The following is a 13,908-nucleotide window of genomic DNA, read 5'->3' as shown; positions in this document are numbered from 1 at the left end:
CTTGTGCTTGTGCCAGCGCTGGCGTTTAGCTTAATGAGCTGTTCTCCCTCCAAGGGATTTGCATCGTGTATTTAGAGAAATTATACTCCCTGAGCCTAGGATGGTGCTGTGTTATTTGTGGTTGTGCTGGATAAGTGTCAGTGGAGAATAAAATTTGTTCAGGAAAGCGTGATTTTTTTTTTTTTTTCCCAAAGTAAAAAACTTTTTCCCATTACTGCCTGACGTTAATCCCCAGGGTGATGGGAGACAGTCCTGCAAAGCTCTCGTTGCTCCTACTGTTGTGGGCTTCCTCGTTTCAAAAATAAAGGATTAATTATTTCCTGAGCATGTGCGTTGAGGATGAACAGTCACCCCTTTTCTGAGAATAAGGAGTTTCTCTGCAGATGCAAACTGGGTTGCACGATTCTGTTTATCTGTCTTCCTCAGCTTCCTGTTGCCTTGTGTCTGGACTTCCAGCTCACCCAAGCTGCCAGCGCTGGTGTGTTGGAGCAGTGAAGAAATAGTCAGGAAGCCAAATCCGCTTACAGTTAAGAGCCAGTAGGTTGCTTGAAACTGAATTCCTTACGGCGTGAAGGTGATGAAGGTGAGAGTTGTTGGTCAGCCAGGCCTGCGGGGTAGTTGTGCCTTCACCTGAAGGAGCTGGTACAAACCAGGGTGCAAAAAGCAGCCGAAAGCGTAGGGTTGGCTGTCACCGCCTTCCTCGTGTGAGAAGGCGTTGGATGCAAGACAGCTTCTCCCAAGCAAAGCATTAGCAGCTTGAGGAGCCCTTGAAAAGCAACTTTGCAATGTAAATACACGACGTTATGAGGCTGCTGCACGCAAAAGGAAGTCTTGTTGATTTGGATGGAACGGCTGACGGGGGCTGTGCTGGTTGGTTTCTGATCCTGGTGATGACTTAACGTCAGTCGTGGCAAACTACTCCGACCTCTTCCTTGCCTCTCCCTCATTTCATCCCATATGTATGCACGGAGTAAAAACTTAACAACCAGGGCTATGATTGCGCTACCTCTTAATACGGTAGCTCATAAATGAAGTATTTGAACTCAGATTCTCTTTTCCTACTGGGGAGAAAGTAGGGGAAAAAATAAGGCTCAGTTCAGGGCAAACGAGGTTGTCTGTCTTTTATGGCTTGGGTGCTAGAAGAACGTAAAGCCTAACTTAAAGGCATCGGGACACAAAGCCGCTTGAGGAGGTTCTGGGAAACATTTAGAAGACAATTTCTGGATGGTTGCCAGGGCTAAAGCACTTGGAAGTTGTGAGCAACTTGAGGGTGGGGAGAGAAACACTGCATCTCGGGCCTTTTTTTTTTTTCTTTGTCAAACAAAAGCTTTCATACAGGAATTACAGAAAACATGATTTCAGATTCCCGTTTATTACAGGGAGTAGAAAACTTTTATGAAAGGGAGCAGTTGGTGTGGTTTCAGTTGGATTTGAGGGGGGAAAAAAAAAAAGCTAAATATACCAAGACTCATAAATGCTAGTCTACAACATGAGATGACCGCTTTTCTCCAGAAATCGGTCACTGTGGTGTTTCTGTTGATTTCTATGATTTAATGAGTCTGCTGTGGGATCTTTCAGTTGTATGTGGGACTTGGGTCTGAGAGCTTTCCTGCCAAGAGAAAATTTCCCATAACAGTGTCTCCAAAGAAAATGCTGAGACCTCTCAGTTCTTTTCGGCATGTACAGGGGCTTTAAGAAAAAGCTTGTGTAAAAAGGGTGCAGATGAAGAAGAAAAAGGAAAGCAGAAGAATTGAGCTCGGGGTGCTGGTGGGTGGCTTGCAGTGGAAGAAGGCATTGAATTTGAAATTTGGCCTTGGACCTATAACAGATGCTCTATTCAAAGCCAGCAGATTTTTTTTGTTTTTTTTTTTTTTGCTGTCTGTGCTTGGAAGCAGTGCTTACAATCTTCTGCAGAAAGCCAGCCGTGCAGTAGCGTGTGTCAGCAGCGGGTCTCCCAAGGCTGCCCAGGTACACAGAAAGAGGTTTTTGTCTCGTTTCTGCTGAAATCTGTCCTGCCTTCAGTTTGTGACTGGTACGGTTCCAGTGACTTAAGTCTTATTATCACGGTGAAACGTGATACAGTTTGTGCTGTATGGATGATGCGCGTTAAAGGGGGGAAAAAAATAATGCTTTTTTTTTTCCCCAGCTGGTTATCCAGAGAGATTAGGGGCCAGTTTTTCAGGGACTCAGACATGCCTTAACTGAAGCATCATGTTATTATCTTTGTGGAGGAACCTAAAGGATCTGGGCTGCGTTGGTTAAGACTTGGGAAGCTTATTGTCCTAACCTAGGATAGGAGCGAAAGCAACTAACGTAATGCCATGCAAATCTCCGTACAGGAAGAATGCAAGTGGGTAAGTGGAACAGAATTCACATAGGGCTCTCCTCCTCCGAAGAGCTGGGAGGAGAACGTGACCTGATTAAGACAGCACGGTGTCTTAAACTTAGCAAAACGTGGCACTGTGAAGCTCGTGTTTAGTCCAGGAGCTGTATCCCATCATATCTACTGGGTGAGGGGGGAATTGGTTGAGAGAAGCCCCGAAAATGAAGCGTGAATGCGAAGTTAGTTGTGGAAACTGCTCTGCAGAACAATGGTATCTGGGAGGGTTCGTAGCAGCGGGCCTTGCTTTGAGCTCCCCCAGGCCTGATTTGTAAAGGCTGCCCTGCTGTTTCTTTTAGAGTTTTGAATTAAACTGACAGATGTAGCTCTCCTCCGTCGGCCTCCTTTGAAGACAAAGGTGCTATTCCTGCGGCAGCTTCCTTACAGGCTTCATGGACCTGCTGAAAGCAACTTGCCTGACTGACATGGAAAAAGAAATCCTCAATGATTCCAAGTCAGAGGTGCCTAGGTTGTGGTTGCAACGTGGGTTTCTGGCCCTGTGGCCGGTGTGCACGTGCCAGCCAGGCAGCATCCAGGGTTTTTGTTCAGCCCTGCAGATGCTGAATGTTTTATCAGCTGCTGTGGAAAGCGTCCACGCGACAGTGAAGGCTGATAGCCATACCTCTTGTGGGTTCTGAACAAAATCAGGGTTGTGTGTGTTTGTGGCTCTGTAGCGAGCACTTCTTATTTCTGCCTAATTACGGGATAAATCATTATTTTTTGAATGTGCTTTGAAAAGGCCAGAGTGACAGGTGGCAGGGTGTTTGGGATACCGTTATGTCGACTTCATGGAACAAAATCCCCATGAGAATCACGGAGAAGATTCACATAGCAGCCAAACACAACCACGTGCAGAAGGTTGTGGGGCTTTTTCAGGGTGAGGGGGGCATGACCATCAACCTGCTCACGGCTTCCTTCTGCATCTGTACGAAACGCTGTTACCTGTAGAGATGAAGTTTCCCTTTGCATGGTGCCAGTGCCAATACCTTGTTCCGACCTCTCGGTTGAATGTTCACAGACTCAGGAGCAGGCACAGCGACTGGTATGTGATTTTAACACTTGCTAGATCGCTGCCATATAAGCAGCCCATCTGCAGGACGGTGCTGTCAGGCTGCTGGCACCTACAGCAGGCACACGTGGCCCTAAAAGGCTGCGGCGGCAGCTACCTGGAATGGAGACGTGGCCGCTAACATCAGCTGCTTCTCTGCTGCCTCGCACCAGGTTTATCCCTAGGGGTGCTTCTGAGGCTTGCATTGAATTCACTGAATTCTTTTTCTCTGGCTTCCTCATATCCGTGATGCGGTTGTGCAGCACTAACAGACTGTACTCTAGACACAGGGGGCTCTTTCCCTCTCCCTTATTCCTCCAAGTTTTTTGAAGAAGAGGTTTTTGCCTTTAGCGGTTGGGATTGCCTGGTGAGTGAACAGTCAGCTGCTTTTTTTTTTTTTTTTAAATGTCTGCAACTATTGCCTGTAAACCAGAGTCAAGGCAGCGTTTGAAATTCCTACTTAAGGACGTGGTTTGGTTTGGGTAAAACAATGAGGTTCATGTTACTGCATGATTCCTGATTCCACACAGTCAAGACGTTTATGTAGAAATTATTTTGCTTTTATTACAGATGTTCTGCAGAACAGTGGTTGGGCCTTCATGGGATCGTATTCCTGACAGAATTATACACTATTAGTAGGAAAATGTTGTGAGTAAAAGTCAAATCTTGTAAATTCAGCTGTATTGCAGCCTGTGGCATCTGTAGATACCCTGACTTTCCTTCCCAAGGTGGGGACTGGTACAAAGGAAAGGGAAGTGATTCAAACTTCAGTACATGTCTTCTGGAAATGCATCCCTTCCTCCTGAGCCCGGGGTAGCAGGTCAGAATGACGGAGCTATTCTCCAGTAACTTACAGCTTCCAAAAGTTTTCAAGTGGTACCGTAAGGATCCTGACTTTGCAAATGTGGTACCTGACCCTGCAGTGAGGAGTGTTTGTTTTGGGGGAAAGAGTATTTTGGTCAAAAATCTGTCGGAGAATTCCCATTTGGGAGGAATTTACAGAAAGAATCTCTTAAAATTGTTGCTTGTTGTTCTGAGTAGAAGTGAGAAGCGTTTGAGTGATAAACACTTTTGTTACAGACAAGACAGAATCCCGCAGAAAGAGGCGTTGCAGTCGCTGGAGAACACGCTCCCTACGTCTTGGGCTGGAGCACACAAATCCCTCTGATGCATTCCCAGCCTCCTCCCATCTCGCTGCTGCAACACGTTGCGTTTGGCAGCCTTCTGACGACTTCCTCAGGATTTTTCCTCCGGGGCTTGTGATGACTGCTGCCTTTCTGATCTCCTGGAAGGAGGAAGGAGTCTTTGAAGACTCGGAGTGGGAAGATAGGTGTGGAGGGCAAGGCACGCACAGCGTGGTAGGAGTGGAGTAGGGTCCAAAAGTTCAATGGCTCGTCCTTATGGGACGGCTCTTCTGCTCTCTTTGGTTGGTGACCTGCCAAAAATGGTGTCCTAGAAATGTGCTAACGATAAAGAAACCAGCGTGGCAAGCTCGGGAGTTTTAGCTCAAGCGTTAGGGTGTTGTTGCTGGTTGCTGTGTTGTTGTTTTGTTGTTGGTTTTTGTTTGCTTGGTTTTCTGTTCCTGGAGTTTGGACAGTCTTTACACAAACAAACACCCAACTTCTAGCCCTTGTGAGGAGAGCTCAGGGATGCAATCCAAGTCTGTACTGGCAGAAAACGTGTGTGGAAATAGCTTTGTGTGGGGCACTTTGTGCAGGGCGCTTTGCCCCATGCCCTGAATCAGGGCTGTGAGCAGCAGTGGGTTTTCCTCTGAGATATCTGACTCCTGCTGATCTGTGTGTGGTAACCGTATGCATGGATTTCCCCTGTGCTCCTGAATATAATGGCAGTGCTTATGACTGTGTGGCTTTGTTTTTGACTTTAAATGGATGCATGCTAGGTGTTCTTGATCTTATTTTTTCTCCTTCCTTCCGAGTTGTTCTGCTGACTTAAAGGACAGCTTAAAATGCACTTATTTTCAAATTTTGCCATTTGGATGGCGCTTGGTTCTGCGTTTCAGCGTGAGTCAGTATATTGAAGAGGAATATATTGTTGTGACCACCTTGTTCAGGAGGCCTGTAAAACGAGTTTGACTTGAAGTGACCATTTGAACTTCACAAAGTGGTTTAATCACACTGAAAAACTCGTTTCTTTTAATTAAAAAAACATACGTAAACAACTTCCCTGATGTTTACAGCTTGTTCTTCCTTGTCTCTTTTTTAGGGAATGATTAGGCTGCTCCTAAACACTGGATGCGCTGGATCAATGACCTGTCACTCCAGCAGGCAGAGCTGAGAAGACATCGTCGCGATGGCGAGCAGCAATGTGGCACCTTCCCCAAACTCTCTCGTCTAGGGAAGCATGTGCTCACTCCACAGCAACAAAGCCAAATCTGTGGCTTTTTAAATCACAGACTGTAACGTGGTCCAGTTGTCTCAGTGCCTGCTGAAAAAGACCTTTCTATACCCTTAAAAGGGACTGCAAGACTAGCCTCAGCAGGATTTAAGATCTTCCTGGACACTTAACCCTATCCAAGCCCACCAAGATGATTGACCTAAGCTTCCTAACAGAGGAGGAGCAAGAGGCGATAATGAAGGTGCTGCAACGGGACGCAGAGCTAAAAAAAGCTGAAGAGGAGAGAGTCAGGTAAGGGACTTGACACCCTGGGATGTCCTAGGAAGACGTACACGGTTGGTATGCATCTGAACAGAACTCCTGTGTTAGTTTCCTTGGAAAGAATGTACTTTGCAAGCATCAAAACCTGCAAACTGAACCATAAGTAAGGGTATTTGCCCGAAAGAGAGCCCCAGAGCCCCAGACAAAAGAAGTCAGTGTAGATGCAGTCAGCAAAATGCCTGAGTGAAGGAGTTGTACTTCAAATATGTGGAGTGTTGGTGTAACAGTCCAGAGGAGGTACTGACCCTATGCTTCATTGCCAAAAGAAGTCCTTGCAAGCCATGGCGAATGTAGAAAATTGCTCCCTGTTTGCTCTGTGGTGTCACAGAAGGAGCAGTGGATTGTTTGGGAAGCTGTACTGTGGAGTGTTTTGTGTGCTTGGAGGTTTTCCTGGAGCTACTGTTAGGGTAATTGCTACAAATAGAGATGTGCACGTTGAAAGCGGCATTGCCTAGATGGCTTGACTTTGGGAAAGTCACCCACACTGGTACAAACAGCCGTTTAATGGTGGTTTCAGCTAACACAGGTAGCTAACTGCTCAAGAATGAGGATTTTAGCAGTTAGTCTCTTTAATTTTATCTTTTTCTCTGGTCAGACTCGATACCCAAAATGAAAAAAGGCCCAACAACAAAAAAGAAACCTTACATGCTGAAAGGTCAAGGTGCTGTACCACAAACTAATGTTTACAGCTCTGTTCGGAGGCTGGATTTTCTCTCATCGATTCAGGAATCTTCTCTAGGATTCTTTTGCATTGTGATGCTCTCGATGGAGAGATGTATTCCCTAATTAAATCTTTTGAAATTACTCTAACCGTGATGCTGCTTGTCTGCAGGGAAATATTTTTTGATGAACGTCATCTGTGTAGGTATATCCCAAAAGGAAATGGAACAGCAGCCAGCCGCTTGCTCCAAAAGCAGTGTTTATTTTGCTAAGTACGCTTGTACGGTCTTGGTGGCTTTTGGTCAGCTGCACTCAGCAAGTTATTAGCTTATTTCTCCTACTGTTCTTCTCCTGAGAACATTAAAGGAGGAACAAGTAGCTTCTCCTGGTTAGAAAGGCTCTCTGCTCAAGGCATGTGCTTCACTGGAGGCTGGAGGTGAAATCCTTATTAGCAATGTTCCTGTTTTTCTACTTTTTTTAATGCAGCCTGAGAGGGAGATGTTTTTGCCACATAGACTTGTCTCTCATTTCAAAAAGCAGAAAAGGGACTTAAGAAAATACCCCTTCTGCTACAATTTTCTTTACTCCAGGCAGGAAAACACTGGCTTTGCTGCTGGAATGGCACCACAGTGCCAGGTCTGAAAGCGCTCAGGAGTAATTGCAGCCATGAGTTTGAAAACATCTGGGAAAAGGAATCCTCCTGGAGCAGCAAATCCAAAAGGGCACTCTTAGTTGTGGTCTGCAGAAACGCTGTCAACAAGTATTTTTGTCTGTGTAACTTGGCTTGTGCCATTTGTAGTTGTAGCTCGAGAGGGTGTGGTGGAAAATGCAAAGGCCTGCAGCTTGCAGTAGCCTGTAATCAGCATGTTTCTACAACTGAATGTCTCCTCTGGTTTCTGAATATTATACCTTCTGGAAGCTTACATCTGAAACCGATTTTCCTGTGTAGATGTGGCAAACGGAGCTTGTTTTTTATATAGAGTATATGTTAAAATGCTTCGTCAGTTAGCTCTCCAGCCAAGGAGATGTAATATTTTGGTTTGAATTCTACAGCCTTGCACACCTGGAGGACTCTGAGAGCTGGGATCGAGTGTCGTTATCCAAGTATCACACCCTGACAAAGTGCTCTTTGTATGCGTATATAATGAAAGCCTTTTCATGTGATCTTTTTCCCCTCTAGAAAGAAATTCTGAGGCTTGAAGGGTGTTCTAATAACCTGTTCCGTCTATGGAGCCTGTGTGCTGTCTTCCTGGAGTGTTGACAAACCGGTAACATGACAAAATCCTCTTTGAGCACCACCTTAGTGGAATTTTACAAATCACCTGATGAGTCCCTTCCCAGCTCACAGCTCCTGCTGCTGTGTGGCTGAAAGTAAAACGTGCCCACGCAGCCTCTTCAGGCTGTCAGCTTTAATTCCTGGCTCGTCGTGTGCTGTAACGGATGCTCACCCCATCCTGCAGCTTTTGTGGTGCTCTGAGTTACGCTGGTAGTTTGGGGAACAGCATGCCTGCTTCCCCTTTAACCTCTGCCAAGACCTCTCCCGAAGGAAAAGGGATATTGATGCTTTCTTCTCATGGGCAAAAGGCCGATGGAGAAATCGGATTACAAGAGGGTGTGATGGAAAGAAATCAGTGGATACTTCATCCTCTTTTTTGCCTAGGGCAAGAAGAAGCCTCTCGTTGCTCCATTACCCCAGGAGGTGCTGCCAGCCTCGCACTTCTCCTTTCCCCCCTTCTTTCTTTCTGCCTCCTTTCCCCCAGAAGCTCCTGGAAACACCGTTGTGGGCTGTGGCTGGGGTTGTTTGCTCCTTGTGTAAATGAGGGAGGCTCGTGATAGGGAAATGCTGATGAGGAGCTGTTTGTGAGGAGGGTGGTGACTGCAGAGCACCAAGCCCCTGTAATGCATCAAGTGTTATGGCGCTGGGTGTCACTGAGAGAAGGCTCCAGGGCTCTGGTTCTGCTGGGCGTTCCACGCCCTTACTTTCTCCTACAGGTCGGGGGATTGTGGAAAGCCTTGTAGAAATTGGTTTTTGCTCCTGTTCGGCCTTAGCAGACCTCTTACTCAGTCGCTTTGCAAGGCAGTGCTCCCTGTATTGTAGGCTGTCAGAAGGAAGTGGTTTTTCTCCGTGTATTTGTTTCGAAGGATGGGAGGTATGTAAGGTATTAGTGCGAGCTGTTAGCCCTGGTGGAACCATACTAACGTGAAAATGGCTTTCAGTGACTGTCATCAGAACGCATTCTTAAAAGCTTCACAAGTGCTTTTCTGATAGATACCACAAATTTTGAGGGCGTGCTTAACGGAGGCACGGTTCTCGGTGGAGATGGTTTTGAACGTGGGTACCAGTTCAAGTTTAAAGGGCTGGTTAAAGACAAAAGAACCTAGAGATGTTGTCTTTCAGGTGCTGTCAAAACTAATCTTCTGTTTTCTGTAAAGAATTACCTGTTTTTGCTGCTCTGCCTCCAGGGTATGTCTCCCAAATGTTCTAGGGATAGCTAGGGATTATTTTTAAAGGTAAGTCTCTGCAAAAGACGTTCAGCTCACCACCTTTTTTCTTATAAATCCCTCTATGTTATATTTGGACTATATCATGATAAAAGTTTGGGTGTCCGTAAATTATTGGAAAAATCTCATTTAAAAGAGGCACGTGGCTCATGGGCAAGGCAAGAGCACAGTGTGCTTGTACATGCTCTCCCTTCTGCCCTGGCCAGTGAAGAGAGGGACACCTTGTATATTTAACTGAGGTCTCTTAGGCTGGCCATCATCCGCTCTGATCCACACTGAGTTTCTTTGAAAGCTTTCTTGGGTTCTGGATCAGTGCTGTCACCTGTGTATGCCTTCAGTTTCTCTACATTTGTATCTAAGGACGTTAGGATCCTGCCAGAGGCATCCCACCTAGTAACGCGATTCTGGGGTTTCTCTCGGGGGACTGATGTCATCCCTAGGCCTCGGTGGATTTTGATTCAAGCTAGTTTAGTAATAAGTGCAACTAATAAGAAAATAAAACCCACGGTTCTTGTGGAGCTGTTGTTAAAAACATGTGAAACAAGACCAAACTCACTTTGCAGTGAATTTAATTCTTGTATTTTTAGGACATAATCTTGTGCCAACAAGGAGTGTGCTTACTGTGTGAGCAAAGGTTTTTAATCTGAAGTTAATTCCAATGTTAGCGATTAAAAAAAAAACAAAACTCCATATATTGACCTATTGTAAGATGCTAACGAATGGGTTGCTTGAACTCTTTTGCTGAAAATACAGAGAGAGCTGAGTATCTCCTCTTGTCAGCCAGAATTTGCTCTCACATACTTCTCTGACATAGTACGGAAAAAAAATGGAAAATAATAGTTACTGATTGAAATTTGTGCTACTTTTCTAATTCATACTGAAAGCATAAACCTGGATCTATCGGTTCTACTAGGGACCTCCAATTAATTTTAACAGCCTTACTCATTAGGAAGCACGATGTGCTGGTGGTGAGAGTGTATACATGAGTGTGCACACTGGCCAGCTGCTCCTTCTGTGAGAGATGCCTTTAGCCAAAGCAAGGACTTCTGAAAGCTCTTTCCCAGTGTTCTTTGACTCCTTTCTTTCTAGCCAGGCAGGTCAGCTAAAGGAGAAGGAGCTCCATCACGCTGTGAACAACCCGGAGTATTCCACTGTCCTGGTTTCAGTTAGGACAGAGTTAATTTTCCTCCTAGTAGCTGGCAGGGTGCTATGTTTTGGATTAGGATGAGAAGAGCGCTGATAACATGCTGATGTTTTAATTGTTGTAGAGCAGTGCTTACACCAAGCCAAGGACTTTTCAGCTTCTCGCTCTGTCCTGCTAGCGAGCAGGCTGGGGGTGCAGCAGGAGCTGGGAGGGGACAGACCCAGGACAGCTGACCCAAACTGGCCAAAGGGGTATTCCATACCATCTGACGTCACGCTGAGCAATATATAGGGGTGGCTAGCCTGGGGGGTGGGGGGGGCCGGCTGCTCAGGGATAGGCTGGGCATCGGTCAACGGGTGGTGAGCAATTGCATTGTGCATCGCTTGTTCCGTACACGTTATTCTTAGTAATACTATTATTATTATTATTGTTATTGTTATTTTCCTGTCTTAATAAACTGTCTTTATCTCAACTCACAGGCTTCGCTTTCCCGTTTCTCTCTCCCATCCCAGAGAGGGAGTGGGGAGGGTGAGCGAACGGCTGTGTGGTGTTTAGCTGCCAGCTGGGTTAAACCACAACATCCACCCAAAGGAGCTCGAGGATAAGACTGCACTGCCCTGCTGCACATACCCTCCTCTCCTTTGCTCACAGAGGCAGTTCTCACTGCCAGAGATATCGGGGGGTCCAGCTCATCAGCTCAGCATTAACCTTTGTTCAAATAAATGAAACCTGGCCTTTCTCTTTTTTCCTTTTTTTAAACACTGGAAATTTAATATACCCCCCACTCCTGGTTTAACATGGTAACAGGGCAGAATTTCTGAGACCTTTTGCAATAATAAAGCTCTCAAGCAGCACCCGCAGTTGCTGCTTTCTTGAGTACGTAAGTACCTGAATAAACTGACGTGAGCAAGTTCCTCTTGGAGCTGCAAGGTGCATCTGTCTGGAGAAAGAGTACAGGCTCATCTCTTCTGGAATTATCCTGCCTTATGGGCATTTTTTAGCACCAGATGTGACCAACTGAGTGCCAAACTGAAACCTTTGTCTTTAGAGTAGATTAGTCTTGATGCTGTATCTGGCCTGAAATCCTAAAATGAAATCCAGTCTTTAACACGGCATCAATTCCAATAATGCAGGTTCTTTGCTCATTTACAGTTGTTGTGCGAGTCCTGTGATCTGTCATTTGGTCAGGGTTGTTTTTAGGCTTTATACGTCTGTTTTTAAAGCCTATGACATACTGGGAATGTGGCGTTTGGGCAGATCCTGTGGGAGAATGCAGGTACTTACAGCAACCTCACCTCCTCAGATTGAGGTCATCTCGTACTGCTCTCCCAGGCTGGCTCTAGTACCACGGATGTCTTGTCACAGGACAGCTGCTCCTTCGCTGAGAAGGGTTTGAGGTCTGCTTTCCCTGGCAGGTTTATTTGGGTTGTGTATGTAGAGGGAGGGGAGGCCGTTGGGAGTTTCGATGCAAATCCTTGAAAGCAAACAGGCCGACCAAACAGTGGAAGGCAGTAAGAGAAATGAGGCAGGTGGAAGCTAACAGAAACCGTGAGGGCTGGCAGATCTTAACCACCTGCCCTCTGCTCTGCAACCTCACCAGTCCTGCTGCAGGTTTCCTGGATGGAATGAAGTTAGGCTTGTGTAAAGTGAGAATTGCCCAAGAAAATTGTCTTTCTGTATGTCTGCTTGGACAGTATCTACGTGATTTATCATGTATTACTTGTAAAATGAAGCTTATTTTGAGCTTGGTGGTGCTATTAATAGGAGAGAGAGTGCTGACTGCGGGAGGTGTAGTAGAAAAGCATATAAGAATGAAGGGCTTGATTTTCGGTACATAATGTATGTGTAGTTTAAGTGAAATATGGGGACAGCATGCTAGTCTGGTGCCCCAGGTGTTGGTATCTTTTAGGAGGGAAATGATGCTCAGCAGAGTTAATCTGGCCTGTAAGTTTCACAAAAAGGTATTCAGCATAGAAGCTGGGATCATCGTTTTGGTTCCAAAAACCATATTTCAGTGAGCAACTCCAGAGTTGCCAGCTTTCACTCTTTTCTCTCCAGAATCAGTCTTGTCTCACAAGTGTGTAGTTCAGCCATTCTGATGTTCCAGGTCTGAATTTGTTTTCCTCTCCTACTTCAGAATAAATGCCAGTTTGTCTCGTTAGCCGTGAGGAGCTGTGCTGGCTACAGCCAATTTACTTCTCCAAGGATCCCGCAGCAAGATGGTGGCTGAGATTATCATCAGGGTATCACCAGTAGACTTGTGCCTATCCAGAAGTCTGGCTGTATTAAAACAGAAGAACGTGCACGACCACGAACAGAACTAGGCTGCCTTTTCCTCATGCCCCTGCTTACTTCATCCTACCCAAAACATCACTATCCGGAGAAACCCCAAAGGCAAGAATTAAGGAGGTGTTGCTGATGAGGTATCACAACAGGGATGGGGAGAGGTGGTATAACCTCACTAGTCTGCTGTATTATTCTTACTACAGCCTTCAAACAGCTTAAAGTTATATTGCATTATTTATACCAATCAAATAAGGATTGATTTTTGAAAATTATATGCACGTAACTACTATGCAAAAAGAAAAATCCATATTCCCCACTCAGGCTTGGCCGTTATAAAAGTTTTGGGTGTAGTTCTCTACCAAATGCCAGAGTTCTCTATCTCTGTGCCTTATTGAGATACAGGCAAAGTGGCATGTTTGTGCAGATTGTAGTGTGTACAGTTACTCCTTTTGACTTGTAAGCCTTTTATGGCTGTTTTGCACTCTCATAGAAGAAGGAAAAAAAAAATCAGCAGGCGTGACAGTTACAGTGCCCTGTCTAATATCCTTTTACTCCTGTCCCTGCAAGAGTGGTCCTGCAAAAAGCATAAAAATGGCTTGTTTGGATCAGCTTCCAAACACAGAACCTAAATCCCTTATCTTCTTTTTGTTGGTTTGGGGTTTTTGGTTATGATTGCAGCAAATAGAAGTGAGGATAAACTCCTGAGAAGTCTCTCTCCTTCCTTTTTCTCTACTCATTTGGTATCTCATTTGTAAGAGGAAGGCTTTTGAAGTGGATTTATAGCCAAGTTGGTGGTGTCAGGCTTTAAAAAACGTTTGTTTTGCCACCAGTCACTGGGGTACTTTTATCATAAGTTCAGAATAGAGTGTGTGAGCCACTAGTAATAAATAATAATGTAACGAAATACTAATTAAATCTAATAGTAATCAAATCTGTCACTTGGAGCCAAACACAGATCCTGATTTAACTGCTTCCGAGTTGTCACCTCTTGTAAATTTTCTGGTGGTTTGTAATGTGGGCTGTGAGTAAGAGGGTCAGGAGGAAAGAGTGAGGAGATGCTGAGGAGGTTTAGCTGAGCAGTATTAGATGTGGTATGTAGATATCAGGCATGTACTGCTAGATCCTGTTGTTCTTTTTAAAAATAAACCAACAAAAAACAACAATGGCAAACAAACAAACAACCCCTCCCCCCGAGGTCATTATCGCTTTGCT

At 45.3% G+C, this 13,908-nt stretch overlaps 1 protein-coding gene across 49 annotated transcripts in view; it reads left to right on the top strand.

The window, feature by feature from the left end:
- SYTL2 (synaptotagmin like 2) overlaps positions 1-13,908 on the top strand; it is a 60,401-nt gene that overhangs the window by 9,826 nt on the left and 36,667 nt on the right. For 23 of the 49 annotated variants that reach the window (XM_035560411.2, XM_050708749.1, XM_050708751.1 and 20 more), the window contains one exon: positions 5,652-6,074. In XM_035560411.2, coding sequence (XP_035416304.1) covers positions 5,974-6,074 — 101 coding nt within the window. In that variant the 5' untranslated portion in view covers positions 5,652-5,973. Of the gene's footprint in view, positions 1-426; positions 584-3,998; positions 6,075-13,908 lie in introns of all 49 variants that reach the window. The other 26 variants (XM_050708733.1, XM_050708756.1, XM_035560412.2 and 23 more) reach the window with 8 other exon arrangements.

The sequence above is a fragment of the Cygnus atratus genome, chromosome 1 (genome assembly GCF_013377495.2).
Source record: "Cygnus atratus isolate AKBS03 ecotype Queensland, Australia chromosome 1, CAtr_DNAZoo_HiC_assembly, whole genome shotgun sequence".
Classification (NCBI taxonomy): domain Eukaryota; kingdom Metazoa; phylum Chordata; class Aves; order Anseriformes; family Anatidae; genus Cygnus; species Cygnus atratus.
The sequence above is the reverse complement of the archived record's forward strand: the minus strand, read 5'-3'. Positions and strand labels throughout refer to the sequence as shown.